At 34.5% G+C, this 16982-nt stretch overlaps 2 protein-coding genes across 2 annotated transcripts; one reads left to right on the top strand and one right to left on the bottom strand.

The window, feature by feature from the left end:
• Positions 1 to 116: 116 nt before the first annotated feature.
• Positions 117 to 13421, bottom strand: LOC112058408 (aspartate aminotransferase, cytoplasmic). Its single transcript, XM_024099214.2, has 10 exons — positions 13128 to 13421; positions 11978 to 12085; positions 10143 to 10216; positions 9311 to 9419; positions 6691 to 6908; positions 5667 to 5817; positions 4994 to 5159; positions 4488 to 4559; positions 3584 to 3799; positions 117 to 291 (listed from the first exon to the last, which is right to left on the bottom strand). Exons 1-10 carry the CDS (start codon positions 13237 to 13239, stop codon positions 267 to 269), a joined length of 1251 nt encoding a protein of 416 aa, XP_023954982.1. The 5' UTR covers positions 13240 to 13421; the 3' UTR covers positions 117 to 266.
• A 2426-nt stretch (positions 13422 to 15847) lies between these two features.
• Positions 15848 to 16279, top strand: LOC112043269 (uncharacterized). Its single transcript, XM_024078592.2, has one exon. It carries the CDS (start codon positions 15993 to 15995, stop codon positions 16218 to 16220), a length of 228 nt encoding a protein of 75 aa, XP_023934360.1. The 5' UTR covers positions 15848 to 15992; the 3' UTR covers positions 16221 to 16279.
• Positions 16280 to 16982: the final 703 nt, after the last annotated feature.

Below are 16982 nucleotides of genomic sequence, written 5' to 3'. Positions count from 1 at the left end.
ACATTGAACATATTTAAATTACTTTATTATGCAAAAATATATAAATAAATCATATATTACGTTTTTTTATTTCTATTTCTCTCCAACAAGCATTAAAAATTAAAAAAACACCCAACAATTTTTTATATTTTTTTAATAATATACAAATTCACCAAAGTTACAGTAACGGTAGGACGAACATAAAACCAACCACCAATTTGTCCCAAACTCAAGCATTTTAATGATAATTCGTACCAATCTCACGAGGAGCCACTACACTGCAGTTGCTATAACTTTGCCCGCGAATTGTCACTGAAAACAAAAACCATATTATTTGAACTTTCTAGATGAAGCAGTAGGTATTTCAAAGCTTGCCCTCCCGAGGGTACCGCGGAAGGGATGGAGGCGGGTAAGGCGGGAGGGTAAAAGCATTTCCCAGCAAAAAAAAAGTATTTCAAAGCATTTAGCGAAAAAGTCAACCTTTGAATTTTAGTATAACCTTTCTACAGATTACAGTTTTAAAATTAAATATTGGATTTAATTGCCTATTTAATACATTTTTACTTAGAAACAAATTGGGATTTTTAAATATTAAAAAATTAATATAAATAGTACGAGATTAAAGCCTCAAAAACTCCATGGTAATGCTGAATTCACCATTGAGGTCATGGATTTGATACCATTGGGCTATTAGCATACCTACTCCCTAAAACTATTTGACTAATTAAAGGTGAACTCGGGTTATATTGGTCATATTTAATAGTAGAAAATCCGAATTAGAACCATCACCATGTTTAATGGATGAAAAGGTTTTTATATTTTGTGTTGTATATTTTTATATATTTTTAACATACTAAACACTTTTCATCCATTAAACAGATGAAGGACGTCTATAATACGGGCCTTAGACTAGTAAAAGCAAATACCAAAAAATAAAATATCTTTTTGCAATTAACATTAAATATCTAAGGTTGCTCACGTATAAGAACTCCAAAGTTAGGGTTTACAAAAAAGTTGCGATTCTAGGATTATTTCAATAGGAATTAATAATAATTTAACCTTTAGGAATGAATAATATATCGGAAACGGGATCACTAGTGGATTTAAATTAAAGTGGACTTATTGTGGTAATTCATTCCAGTAAATACTTAAAGGGTTATATTCATTACTTAAAATAAAACACACTTATCGGTAACCGAGAATTATATTTTTATAACATTAATATTTTGCTTCTAAAACAATTCAATAAAATAAATACTAAATAGAGCTCTTTGTATGCTATTCGCTAGTTTGTGTCAAGCTACAGGTATGTGTTAAATTTTTACTATAAATTCACCTTTACACCAATAGAAAGTGAAATATACAATTTAAAATTTTCATACAAATAAGTAAACTCTAGAATGGTCTCGAAATTTTGTCAACCCAACTCTCTTTACATTAAAAAAAATAGTATATTATTTAAATCTGTGTTGTGTGTAAATGGCTTTTGCTTTTGAAAAGGCTTAAAAGAGCTAGAACTCAGAGCCGTAAAGCCAGAAAAAAAAACTTTTGATGTAAATTTTTTGCCAAGACTTACGAAGGTCCAGAAGGGCTAGAGCCGTAAAGACAGTAAAAAATTGCTTAAATAGTTAAATGTTTTGCCAAGGTTTTTATTTATTTTTCAACAATTTTGGTAAATCTTTCATAATTCAAATGTATGAATGGTAGGTTGTACTTTCTATTGATGGTAGGTTTTTGTTTGTACCTCTAAGCACTAATACTGAACTCAAGTATGTTAGTAAAAGCACGCAGCGAATGTCCAAAATTACTTCATAAAATATCGTGACCAATAAGGCCTCTAATTTGAACACACAATTTGTTCGTAAATGGCAGTGTTACCATTTAAAAAAAAGTATCAAGGTGTATAATTTTACACAATTATTAAAATTCTATATTGGTGTTGCCTGTTACACAATTTTTGTACATTCTATAAAAAAATCTAAAACCTATAAAAACTGTAAAAATATAATCACAATAGAATATTTAGGAATCCTCTATTATTGGTATTCGATAAAATATACGAGATAAGTCTAGTTATATAATTATTCTGGTAGCATAGTACACTATTTTAATATTTCGACGTAAAAGCATAAACATTTATTATGATAAAAATACAAGTAAAGACAAATAACTTAATACTACACAGCCAAAAGCTTGCCACGCATCACACAGACTATAGTCTATGACCATTAACAAAAATAGAATATTGTCTATTCCCATGAATTTAAGTTATCTGCTGTTACCTGCACATGGGATGAGCAGTGTAAGCGAAAATTATTGTATACAAATTTTGTAATTATTAAATGCTTTCATCAAAATAAAGAAATAATTGAGCTGCCATATTACTTAAAAATAAATGCAAAATATATAAATAAAAAATTGATACTCAAAAAAGTCCAAAAGCTTATCATAGTTAATTTGAGTTAGGTTCTTCTATGAATTATCTTTTCTAAACAATAGGCTCAGCCTTATAGTCTAAGGTCTGAGCCTTATAGTCTAAGGTCCGAATTAGAAACTATCTTGACCCATCAGTTTACTATGAAAAATGTTTTATATCAAATTAAGTATGTCATAATATTGCCTAAGAAATTTCAGTCTAGGATTATGATGAAGTTCAAATTCCAGGAAAACTTTTTTGCCGACTAACACCGTGTTCGTAATGAAAAATATCCAGTAAACAGATGGGTAAAGCTAGATATGTTGGGATCCTCTACTATTATAAAATACTTTGACAATAGTTAGCATCGCTTACACAACTCAACACCTAACAACATAATTATCAATCTACGAACAAGTAAATAACAGCGGACCCAGTCAAGCTTCGCTTTGACAGTTACAAACACAAGCAATCGCAAGAAAGCTATCTGCGACAAACAGAGTTTTTAGCCGTTTATATTGGTCTAAGATCCGGCATTAAAAATATATACCCACATCTGTTATTTATTAGTGATAAGAAATAAATGATAGATAATATTCACACTGACACATTGCAAATAGGTGGCATACTTAAATTGCTGTCAAGCCCATTTTTCATATAAAAAGCCATAAACTTAATACAATTAAAATAAGCTTTCATTTAACATATTAGACGACTAAATAACTGTTGAGAATATTTATATAATATTACTCAACTGTTTATATATGCCAACCTCACAGTCGCAATGTGAAAGCAGGCAACGTTTACAATTCTGCTAGGTACATTACAATGAAGGAAGTAGATAAAATAAATTTATCATTTAACTATTCGGCCGCTGTTTTTTTAGGCAAACTGTTTACAGTGTGTCAATGTCAATGTCAAATATTTTCTATTATTTATTTCTTATTCCTAAAAAAACAGATGAGGGTATATATTTCTTACGCCGGATCTCGTACTATAATGTACAAGATCTTTTTCGGGTATTTTTACTGTCTATAAATTCGAAGATTTGTCTCGTTGAGGAACATTCCGTCTGTTTACCTAACCACTACGTCCAAAGGCAAGCAGAGGTCCAAAAGTAGACAAAGTATAAGGAGTTCAACTTGTTCATAGATATCAATGAAAGCAAACAATGGAAAGCGTCATTACTCTTTGTCCGGGAACTTGCTGATGGCGTCGTCGATGGCGCGCGCGACGTAGGCGACGTTTCCGGGGTTGAGGCCGCAGATGTTGATGCGACCGGAGCGCAGCAGGTAGATGTGGTGCTGCTGGACGAGGTGCTCGCTCTGCCGCGGCGTCAGCCCGGTGTACGAGAACAGGCCGATCTGTTTGACGATGTGGTCCCAGTTGCCCGGTGTGCCCAATCTGGATTATACAAAGGAGTACGGTCACATTTAACGTGGAAATGTCCATATTTATTATTATTATTTTTTTTTTTTAAAGAATATTTGCCATATATTTTATAATATGACCAATATTCCCATTCCCTTCCAACTAGTCGGAAAAGACTGTGCTAGGAGTGGGTACGACAATAGACCAACGGGGCGGGGCTCGAACCACCACCCCTCGGTGATGAGTTCGACCGCTCTTACCGTTGAGCTATTGAGGCTTTAGCGATTACTGAATTATATTATTAATTATACTGAAGCGCATTATTGAATGCTTCATGAAAAAATAGTTAGTTAATGTAGGATTGATTTACAACTATAACAATGTGTTTTTGAAGCAAAATAAATTAAAGATTTTATATTAAAGTTTAAAATGCCTATAAAATCTTTTCCTTATTTTTTTTATTTATCACCAAACTGATAATAATTATAATCAACTGACGTTTCGGTAATGCTTGTAAACTAAGCCTAATTGAAATAAATTTATTTTAAGTTTTAGTTCATTACCATCTGATAGTGACCGTTACATTACAATTGAGCACATATCTTAAGCTCGTCGTACCGTATTTGAGCATCTAAGTCTCGTGGGTATAAGCTCCAGAAAAGGCGAGGCGTAGCTCTGTGATGGGCTGTTGAAATAGTGTAATGATATAATAATTACTTACTTTATCAATTCGGCTCTTAGCGCTTCCCTCATTTGGATCACTCTGGAAGACATGAACTTGATGTGATCTCTCCTGTGAACAAAATGTACAGAATCATCATCATCGTCCTAGTTATAAAGTACGCACTAATAGAACAATATGAGGGAGTTAGAAAGAAAAAGAGAAAGAAAGAAAATATTTAAATATTGCATCGCGTCACAATTCCTTACGTTAATTGGTAGTGTCTGAACCATTTTGGTCGAGACCAGACCCCAAGTATTAGAAGCATCAGTTTGACATGTTTGGCACAACCTTGAAAAAGGTACCAGCTCATTCATGACCAAAGTATACATGTACCTACTTCCGACCAATCACTTACGCACCCATTATTCAAGCAAATTATTCGTAATTCGTTCAGACACTAAAAACGAGGTAGATAACGACAAGGACTAAAAAGTACTACAAAGAGCGTGTATCTATTTGTAGTACTTTATAGTCCTTGTCGAGTAGAACGCAACGCTACGCACCACTCGTCGAACAGCCTGCCGTCGGCGAGCACGTTGGCGACGACGCGCGCGCCGTGCGCCGGCGGGTTGGAGTACATGCCGCGCACGATCCACGTCAGCTGCGACTTGAGCGGCGCCACGTGCTTCGCGTCCGACAGCACGATCGTCAGGTTGCCTACGCGCTCGTCTGCGGATCATCATAACATCATCATTATTATTGACAGCCTTTTTTCAGCCTTTGTCATTGAACTGTTGAGACATGGCTAAAGTAAAAGTTTTTTCAAAAATAAAATAATACTTAAAAGAGAAACTTAAAAAATAATAGCGGTTAAAAGCGCCATCTCTCGTGTCAGATTTGCTTTTCTTTACAATCTTCCACTACTTAGTTTACAATTAGGCCGTCAAAAGACTGATTTATTTTATCGAATGCACTGGGTTTACATGTGTTGTGTCATAGTTTAGCAGTATTACTACAGATGGCGCTTTGTATGTCCAGTTTAATTACATTTTTCGTAACACATTCACCAATTTACTCCTCAAGCCCCATGAAGTTTTACGAGAGCCGTATCTTAGCATTCCATGCACCGTGCAGGTGCCGGGTCCATCGCGTGGTAGAGAGAACAACTCCGAGCAGAGTCCTGGACTTGTGATTAAAGGATGTAGGGTTAAGGAATTCCTTAAGTTAATAACTCACTGTAGAGTCCGAAGTTCTTGGCGTAGGACTGCGCGCAGACGAGCTCGAAGCCCCGCTTGACGAAGTAGCGCACCGCCCACGCGTCGCGGTCCAGGTCGCCCGACGCGAACCCTTGGTACGCGCTGTCGAAGAACGGGAACAACTTGCGCTCCTGAAACACACCATTAATTAATAGTTGCTTTTTTTTTCATGATAGCCTAGTGGATATGACCTCTGCATTCGATTCGGTAAGGTGAATCCGGTCGGGGGCATGCACCTCCAACTTTTACAGTTACAGTTATGTCTTTTCATTCTAAGAAATTTTAAATCAGATGTCCCAAACGGTGAAGGAATAACATGTTAAGGAAACATACCTGATATTTTTCTTAATTCTCTGTGTGTAAAGTCTGCCAAGTGATTGGACCAGTGTGGTGGACTATTAGTCTAACACCTGTTATTCTAAGAGGAGACTCGTGCGCAACAGTAAGCCGAATATGAGTTGATAATGGCTTATTTCTGTTTGGAAAGGAAAAAAATCCTCACAGACAAACTCACATTGAATAGTACTAAGCTCCTACTGACTAAAAACCCCTCCAATATGTTGGTGTACCTGTCCTTTCTGTTAACCAGCTCCCCTGTCTATATTAAAATGCATTGTTTTTCCTTTCGATCCATTTGTCTTTCTCTTTACACTTTAATATTTCTTTTAAGACACTTGCTTTTAAATATCTAATAACCAGCCTCTCAAAGTAAAAACAATTACAACCTGACTCCCGATTTTTACAGAAAAAATAACACGCGAAATCTGGAAAAAGGCATGAAAGAAAGGAAAGAAAATGCCCCATAACCATGGTTTGCTATGTTCATAATTTTGTCTGACTTGCCGTGAATGTCACATTCACAAGCTATAGTCATGAATAAATATTTTGTTACTAGGTCAAGGAAAGGGCCAAGGAGTTTAGCACGTTCTAGGAAGCAAACTTTAGCTTTATAACAATACTATAGATATTCTGTTGATAAACTGAGCAAAAAAAACCGTGCCTACCTCCATAATATCAGCAATCTTTATCCACTGCTCCTGAGTGGGGTCGATCCCGGTCGGATTATGAGCGCAGGCGTGCAGTATCACCACTGAGTTCTCGGGAGCACTGCTGAGGTCCTCCACAAAGCCAGCGAAGTCGATAGCGCGGGTCTTTTCGTCCCAATAGCGGTACGTACGCGGTTGAGTGAAGCCAGAGTTCACAAACACCAGATGATGGTTTTCTGTGCAACAAATAGTGAATGGAATTACTTGATAGCCCAGTAGATATGACCTCTGCCATCGATTCGGAGGGCATTGATGCGAATATGGTGCGCGGCATGCACCTCGAACTTTTCAGTTATGTGCATTTTAATTAGACGTCACGTGTCTCTCTGAGAATTTTCTTTATTCTTTTTGTATGTGATGTCTGCCAATTCGCATTGGGCCAGCGTGGTAGACTATTAGCCTAACCCCTCTCTTTCTGAGAAGAAACTTGTGCACAACAATAAGCCAAATATGGGTTGTTAATGGTGAAAGCATATCTTCTTCTTTTTAGCGGTGTCCCCAAAGAAGTCTGCTAACTTTGGCATATAATCTTCATCATTACCCCGTCTTTTTAAATCGCCACTACAGGGTGAGGTCTCCCTTCTGGAGAGGAGATATGCTTAAAGTTTAACAACCACTGTTACCGATAGTAATCAGGGCCAACAACTTAACTTGCGAAGTACAGGGTTGGGAGTTGTAACACCACCAACACTCCAAATCCGAATTGAGCTGTTTTACTAAATATTTTAAACTGTTATAATCTGGCTATAAAGATATTTCACAACTTTATAGCCAGCCAGTGGAATTACTGATCCTATTTTCCTTATATAAATGCTTGTTTTTTTGGAATCTTGATTTACAGTACCTATATGATTTGGTCATAATAATCTATGTGACATCCCTGGTCTATTATCTGAAGAACTAATACCATCACAATTGTTTCTGTCGCCAAGCAATATCCCAAGGGAAAAAAACCATTTATTGCACGAAGGTCTAGCGAAGGTCAAAGTCTATCTTACGATATGATATGTAAAATATATGCTTTATAATAAAGATAATTATCGATTAATCTTATCACTATTAAAAGTAATACACGATCAAATAATAATAAAGAATATTATGATAACAATACCTTTATGTGTTATAGTGATATTTGATCAATTTTGCAAGATTAAACCATAATGAAAAACACTTTACACTAAGTGGATTTATGGGCAATTTTATCATATTTATGATTGCAGTTTTTATATATGTTCTACAGAAGTAACTGAAGTTTATTACCTACGTACTTCAGTACAATTTAATTACAATTGTGGAATGAATTAATAATAGGCATGATGACAGTTTTTTAAATTGTATATAAATTAAGAATATGCTAATAGTAAAGCAATTTTGTAAAAGTAACAGGGTATCTGCGATCATTACTTTCGGAGCTACAGGGATTTAAAGGGTCAGATTTACGGCGCTGCCGCGGATCCCTGAAAAACGCCCCATACAAAATGGTACGAAGTTATGACGTCGTAGGCAATTATTGATCGTTAGATTTGTATGGGCGTTTAAACAAAATTACTAATATCTTTGTTATTTCTGCGTATATATTTATGTCACATTTAATGTAAGAAAGCTAAAACTGTATGAATTTTCATCTAACTACGATAAAATATTTTTAATAGATTTTGAAATTTTATAATCTTATTTATTTTGCAAATATCCAGTCAATCTTTGCTTTTTATGTATAAATTAGTTAACATTGACCTTATTTACCCGAATGTATCATTAAAATCAATATATTCAAACCTAGTCATCATCCCCATTGTGGAAGCTATTGGTATGGCTACTGTTTCTACAAATAAGATGTATAATAAAAATTTAATGTATGAATATCTGTATCCAGACTTTATGGCCATTCTTCCCACCGTACCAGCAGCTGTGTCAAAAAAATCAAAAGTATATATATAATTCGTTTCTTAGAATCAGGAATATTCTAGCAGGAGAAATTTTCTAAAAGTCTCAAATAACTTCATGGACATATATATGACAATTGACAGACATTTGAGAGATCTTGGGTTCCAGTCCCGCCCGCTGGATTAATGTTGTACTTGTAATAGTTAGTTGGAATGGTCATGTCATAACCGCTTGCTAAATATTCTTTTTAAAAACAAGTGTGAGTGGCAATCGCCCATCGAGGATTCCGTATAAATTAATCTTCATCGTAAATCGAAAACATCATGAAAATCATTGAAAATCTGGATATGCTTGTGCCAATGAACCATTACTTGGCAAATTACATATTTCCAAGTTAACGGGAAGTGCCCAATAAATTTCGATAGTCTTGAGTGTTATACGTTTTTGTGGCATAAACGACCGTTTCTTCGTTTCATTCATTCCATCAAGGAGTTGTAGACCTGAGTACCTATTCCAAGTATGCTTTTAATTTCAACTCGATAACTCCACGCGTTCCCGAGATAAAGAGTCTTGACAGATAGAGGGAGCTGTTCCTCGAAACCCTTGTATGATCACTTTACTGAATGTGATCATACGACGGTTTCATTTTTATCCATTGATGTACAGAACCCTAAGATTGTCAAGATTTACTTACCCCATGTCGGGCTGGAGTAATAGAAAGTCGTATATTTGAGATGTTTGTTGAGCAATTCAGCTCCGACGCGCAAGCTGCCCGTGCCTGATAAAGTCTGCACGCCGAAGGCCTGTGGACAAATTGTGTAGGGAACAATGCAAGACTACAAACGCCGCCACGTATAAGAAAGCGGCTTTTTGTGGCGTGTAGCAGCTCTCGTATGCGAGGTCACTAAACCCCGTATTAATAGACGATCCCAATAACAAATTTGAAGTTCTATTAACTTGAGATCGTAACTGTGACGTTTATTTATACAGTGAGAAACTCGCCATTGCACTCATCGTACAGTTAACGTAGGTGTCCACTTATCCGCATCGTACGTATCGGACGCATCTCATCAAACAGATTTTTAATTTTACGGTACACAAAATCCATACGATACGGATCAATAGACGCACTTGTATAACTTTCTATAAAAATAATACTAAAATCCGTTTGATGCGATGCATCCAATGCGAATCTGTGGACGCCTTCTATAAAGGTATGTCTAGTAATTTGGTTTAAATATAACACATTTGCATTTAATTTACTGTTACTGTACAACAAAACATTCCAATGTAATGTAATGACGTGGTTTTCAATTTCTTTTATTTCATTATTATGGCCAATCGAGGGCTTTTTATACTTTGTAACTGAACCATAAATCATAACCATAGGTGTGTGACACATAAGACTGTTTTAATATTTCGATAGTCTTTTGAGCCCTTTCTCTTTATTCACACTGGAGCACCAAAATTATTGCCCTCTTCTAATAATTAACTGTATTGAATAAGACATATCTCAGTAAACTCACCCGACCCTCAGCAATGACAGGGTTATCCTGTCCCAGAAGCATTGACACTGATGCATTGCTGAAACTCTCCAGACCTGGCAAATACATAAATGTTTGATGGATACGAACATATCAGTAAAATAAAAGTTGTATGACGTTTCAAGCTAAACATATTATTATGATATAAATATTATAGTCCTCCTGGCATATCTGTTTGTCTGTCGGATCTCAATAAACTTAAAACAACTGAACTGCTTTTTATGCAGTTTTTACCAATAGACAGAATTATTCTAAGGAAGGTTTACTTATTCAATAAAGTATGAAAATTGGTTAAAAGTGTCAGACAGAGGTCAAACTTTCTATGGTTCTTTGTAATTGACAAAGACTAGCCTACTTTTTTTTTCATCCATATCAGTTTTTTTTTTCTTTTTTGTATACAGAAGGGGAAATCCTCATGGACACCTAGCTGAGTTAGGTAGTGCCGGACTCTAACCGGCTAAAACCCCTCCTGTCACCTTGTTTTCTGTGTACCCGCCTTTCAGCCTAACACGGGAAACACTGTTGTCTTTTACTTGTCTGTCTTTCTTCTTTTCTCTTCCTTTTCCTTATCAGTTTAGTAGTTGCAGCATTAAAGAGTAACAAACATCCATACAAACTTTCACGTTAATAATATTAGCAGGAAGTATACTGTGCCTTTTTTACATTAGGCCTATAAGTATATAAATTTCATCTATTATCTCTTTCATTTGGAGTGGAATAAAGTCATATGTGACTCCAGTACTATAATATTATAATATGTAATTATAATATTTATGTTTTGATGTGTATTGATACACATCAAAACATAAAGACATCAAAAACACGATTTAAGATTATTCAATCACTTTCTTCAATCTTTTGCTGTTCTTCATAATATTCATAAAACTTCATAATTCAATGCATAAAAAATATTAAAATAACATTCTAAATATAGACAAAGTCGCAGGAATCAACCAGTAATATATATACACACTGTAGCATACTATGAATGGAGTCAGGATGAAGTAATTGAGAGAATATAGTTTGCTCAATTATTATTTAAACTTCACTGACCTTGTGTTATATTTATTTTTAGATAACTGCTGATGTAATAAAAATAACTTTGAAAACAATGGCTGCTTGGGTAAACAACAGCAATAATAATTTTAAACAATCTAAGGAATAATTTAGTTATAATACATTCAAGTGTAATTTGAATGTCAGATTACACTTGCATGTAATTTATGTTCTCTTTGAATATTTAGTCTGCTTTGAATATGAGGTACATGGCGCACTGTACAAAAACATATCAGAAGAGCTAATAAACATATGCAGTTCAGTTGATACCTAATAGTGGACTCAAAATTTCATGCTGACTATACTAAAAGTAAAAGTTGGTTGTTGGCTGGGTAAGGTTTTTGTTAAGGTTAAACTGCACTTTCAGTTAAAGTAATAATAACCTTAAATTGATGGTATCTGCGGCGCAGTAGTGTCAGAGGTGAATTTACAAGACGGAGGTCCTGGGTTCGAGTCCTAGGTGGGTTTTCTTAAATGGCCCAGGCCAAGCGATTTAGCTTTCTGGTGCGATGTCTTGTTGAAACCAAAAGAGGTGTGGATTTTCATCCTAACTAACTTGTAAAGAATAAAAAAAAGTTTTCTTGTTCCTGTTCTACAATATAAGACTTTACAAAAACATTATTATAAATTATAATGTTGATAATGAAACACTATTTCTTTATGAAATGAACAATCTTATTCCAATAAGATTGTTCATTTCTTCTGCAGGTTCCCAGGTTCTTTATTAAACTGATAGAATATAACTGGAGTGCTTCACTTACCTAACACTGGCAGGTACTCATGGAGAAGGGTAGCATCCTCTGCCATCTGTTTCTCCATTTTACGAACCACTGGCAGTACCCAGGGCTTGCCATTTTCATCTCTGTATGCTAGAGTAATAGAATACACAATATTAAGAATGTATGTTATACATTTACATCCAGTTTCTTCATGTAAAGCTAAAGTAACAGTAAAAGTAGTAAGTAGTAAAGAAGACTTTATTTTTCAGTGAATAAGACCATTACTTTTGATTTATGACATTACTTTGGCAGTTACTTGTGATGAAGAAACTGGCCGTTAATAAGCAAGGATGACTAAGAAAATGCTGTGCAGAAGAATATATGTGCTTGTTTGGGTGAGACATAGTGTAATCTAATTTATTTTCATTATTTTGAGATCAAGTTGATTATAATTATTATTAGTGTGAAATGACTAGGGATGTATTAATTTGATTAATTAATTTGTTGTTTCTATTTTTTAATTTGTTTGTTTATCATATCAAGTATAGTTAAGTATAGATATAGAAATTTTTTAAAAAATATTTTGCCATCTTTTAAATGTGTCATCTCTTAAGCACAAAACTATTCACATTATTTTCATTATTAAATTGCAAACAAATTTCTATATTTGCACTTTGCAGATAATGATGAAAAATCTGCAAATTCTTACTTTAACAGCAAATGTAGCTAATATTGTGAATAGATTGTAGTGGTAGTGTGTAGTAAGCTGAAGGTTTATGAAATGAAGTGTTATCTTTATGAGGCAAATGGCATGACACTGCTGAATATCAGCCTGACATAAAGAAGCTACTTTAAACTATTAAACAAGACAAAAATACTAAGTTTTGAATACCCTGCCTGAACGAATAATTAATCAATATTGCCAAAAATTTGATTTTTCAAAATTTTTGTTTTTTGTACATCACTTATCCCACAATACCCTATAAATTACCATTCTAAATTCGAGATTTCTGTATTCGCGGTACATTTATGGAACGTATAGAATAACTCGTGAATAGAAATCTTTTACTGTATTGTAGTAAACTTCGCCGGTTAAGTACCGCACGTCTAATTACTTCTTACATAATGTTTTTGTGGATGAACCAATATAACTATACTGCGATAATTAAAGGGAGAGTAAGAAATTTATTACCTCCCACACCAAGGTTCACTTTATTTTGAAATGTATCTTCAGTAAAAAGTTTATTAAGTTGAAAAACTTCGATCGGCGGCCCTTGCTCGATGTTTTGGAACCTAGAGCCCATTTTGTAATATTATTCACAACCTCGTATATTAAAACACGCTCACAAAGTGACTGTGGATTTCTATGCCGTTTTTAATCTTTATCACTGTATAAGCAATTGCAAAGGCAAGAAGTTTACAAAATTTTTAAATTCAAGATTCAAATCAACTTTCTAGTGTGTGACAAAACAAAACTGGTGCAAAGCCAGTGTTACCAACTCTCCAAAATATATATCCCTAAAGTTGGTGTCAAAAACCCCTAAAACCGCCTTTATTATTGAGTTGTCCCCCTAAAAAATATAAATTCATAATAATTTAGAAATAATATGCTGTCATATGTTTCAAAAGTCTATATTTAATACAGACAAAATACTACGTCTTTATCTGAAGATTCAGATTTTTTGAAATCATACATGTTGACAATGAACAAATTTACCAATTTTTTTATTCGATGAATATTGCCTCCAATTGCCTCAGAGTGGTTGTAGAATAACGTATTATATGTCGTTATAAGTCGCTAGGCCAAGAAAGAAATATTAAAATTATCATCAATTTAAAAATATTAAAGAGTCAAAAAATCCCTGAAAATACCCCTAAAACTTTCAGACCCCTAAAAAAATCCCATTTCACTTATTTGCCCCCTAAATCTGGGGGGAAAACCCCTAAGTTGGGAACCCTGTGCAAAGCAAAGCAAAGCAAAGTTCGATGACAGATGAAATGACCTTTACCAATGTCGAAAAAGTCACCAAAACTACAGATAAGTCATACAGGAGTATTTTAGTGTTCTGTGCGTATGCGCGCTCCACATTCACTTATTATGACTTGCGAAGCCGTAGGCATGCCGAACACGAACGAACGAGCGAACCGTGATCCTCCATTTTTTGATACGATAAGTGAAAACGTAGACCCCTGTGGACTCCCATGGACCCTTGGGGGTCCACCTGAACCAGTTTGGGAACCAATGTTATAGTGTAACTTTTACGCAATTTGTAGTGATTGTATCACTTTGAAGTGATCTGACTGATCTTTTTGAAGTTGGTGTCGATTATTAAATATAAACTTTAATATTAAAACAAATCTAAATGTATATTAAAACTTTATTCATTAGGTTAATTGATTAACGCTATTTTTTGTATTGCGTACAAACAGGATTTTTAAGTTTTTTAACTCGAGGATCTTCTGGTCGCATTATCATGTAGATACTTTTGTATTCTCGATTCTGACCATCATTTTTAATATATCTATAGACAGCAAAAGTACCCAAAATTAGTCCAGCGACACCATGAAGTGATGCACCCATAATTTCAGGTATTTCCCACCATGCTTTTTGAAAATAGCCGTAAAGAGTTTTAGGCCATTTAACAACGTGACCAACATATTTTATTTCTGCCATTTATGTCCAAAAATTATAAAATTTCTGGAAAGAACTATCACTTTTGTTTACACAGCGATACACAACACAGTAAATATTATTTTCAAAGGGAAATAATACAATGACAATGACTTGTGTGGCATAAAAAGTTATGCATATTAACGAGTTAATATTTATTGGCACAGATCTCGATTAATTTGATACATTGGTGACTAGCGGACGCCCGCGACATCGTCCGCGTGCATTTCGATGTAAACTTTCAACGGTGAAAGGTGCGCAGAATAGGTTGCGCACAAAAACATAACGCTGTCATTCGTTCATCGAATTTTACTGGCCATATTTTTTCATACCGGGGGTTATATAAGAAAAATCGATTCTTATGGAGTAAACTCCAAAAAAACTCTAACTATTAAAAAGTGGTTAGAGTGTAGGTACCCTTAGGCGTAGAACTTTGAAAAGTATTTCTATACTAATGTAATGTTTCCTACTAATATTATAAACGTGAAAGTTTGTATGAATGTTTGTTTGGATGTTTGTTACTCTATAATGCCGCAATTACTGAACCGATTTGTCTGAAATTTGGAATGGATATAGATTTTACTCTGGATTAACACACAGGCTATTACTTTCATCCCGAAAAAATCCATGGTTCCCTAGGGATTTGTGAAAAATTAAATTTCACGAAGACAAAATCGCGGGCGTCCGCTAGTTTTTAATATTTTTTGGTAGGTAGGTACACATCACCTATTGTCATACAAACATTCAACCTCTGTTTTATTATTAAGGATTTTACGATAACAAATCAGATGGGGGTGCCTTATGATTTAATTTTCACGACAAAAAGTATTTTATAGCCTTCTTTGTATTAAGGTCTCAAATCTTGCCAAGTTTCATTTGAATTAATTCAGTAGTTTTATCGTGATGTCCGCTCAACATGAAATTCGGACAGACACAAAATATAAATACACGGATAGACAAAAAATAACAAATTATATTTTTGGCTCCAGTATTGATTGTTGCACTCCAACTAAAGTTTTTAAAATATCTTCAATGTACAGAAATTGATCTGTTACAATTTTATTGTACGTATTTGAATTATGATGAGAAATATTGTTGTATGTTGTAACGTGCCAGTTTTTTTATTGCACTATACGTAAGCGTTTGTAATACTTTTGCTTTTTCCTATGGGAAAGAATTTATCTAATTAAAAAACTTAAATGTCACACTGGCAGTGACAGTCACTGACAGACCATGACAGTGGATGAAATTTGACAGCTAAGCTGTAATTTCGCATTTAATCTATTCTTTTCAATATCAAATATCAATTTGAGAATTGGGATTGTGGTAAAACTAATCTTGGAACTGTACATTAAATAAAAGGCATAATTTTATAAATCGCTAACCATGGCTGCCCACGCTTCTCGGCGTACCCTTGGCCAATTACTTCAACAGGGCTGGAATGAGATTCCCGAGGTTCTCGCCTCTTCGGGCTTGGCAATCTTTGGTTTGGGTCTAGGAACTTACGCATGTTATGATTATGTGAAAAAGGATGGTGACAACAGAAGGTACAAGCACGTATACGTTATTATGCGACCCGACGACCCAAGAGTAGCGAAGATCCGAAAAGATTAGAATGTTAAAAGTTTGTGAATATTTAGATGCAATTATGTAATAAATCAGTGTTGTAAATACTTGTTATTATTTTTATTCAACGAGGGTGCAGTCAGTCAGTGGTAATGCTGGATAGTTAATATAGTAAATAGTCCTCAAATTCTACAGCAACCAGGCAAGCTGTCTGCAGCTGACTGGGTGTCTTTCACAAAGTATTGTAGACCAAGTTTTTGATGTTTATTATAATACTAGCTGACACCGTGCTGTTTCTCCCGCGTGGTATTATCCCCGTAGCAATACGGGGATAATATATAGCCTATAGCCTTTCTTGATAAATAGGCTATCTAACACTGAAAGAATTTTTTAAATTGGACCTTCTGAGATTAGCGTGTTCAAACAAACAAACAACTCTTCAGCTTTATAATATGATATGAAAATCTGATCTAAGTAGTATTCAAGTTTAATACAACATTCAGACAGACAGACAACGGAACAGTAGACTTTTTTTTATTATATAAAGAAATATTTCTATAGGATTTTTTTAACAACTTTTGATAAGTTCATTCTCCCAACTTGTATAAATAACAAAATAAAAGTTGTTACTAATCAGCTGTTTTTTTTTTACTGTTGCTTAATTAATTAGTTAAACAACTTAACAGCCACAATGTCCTACAAATTGTGTGATACATTATTAGAAATTTTATTTCCTGGTAAATCAGTTAGCTACCAGAATCAACAATTTTCATAAATAAAAAAGTTGCTCTTCTCATTGAGATGAAGCTA

The sequence above is a fragment of the Bicyclus anynana genome, chromosome 4, assembly GCF_947172395.1.
Source record: "Bicyclus anynana chromosome 4, ilBicAnyn1.1, whole genome shotgun sequence".
In the NCBI taxonomy this organism is placed as follows: Eukaryota; Metazoa; Arthropoda; class Insecta; order Lepidoptera; family Nymphalidae; genus Bicyclus; species Bicyclus anynana.
This window is presented reverse-complemented; position numbering and strand designations above follow the sequence as displayed.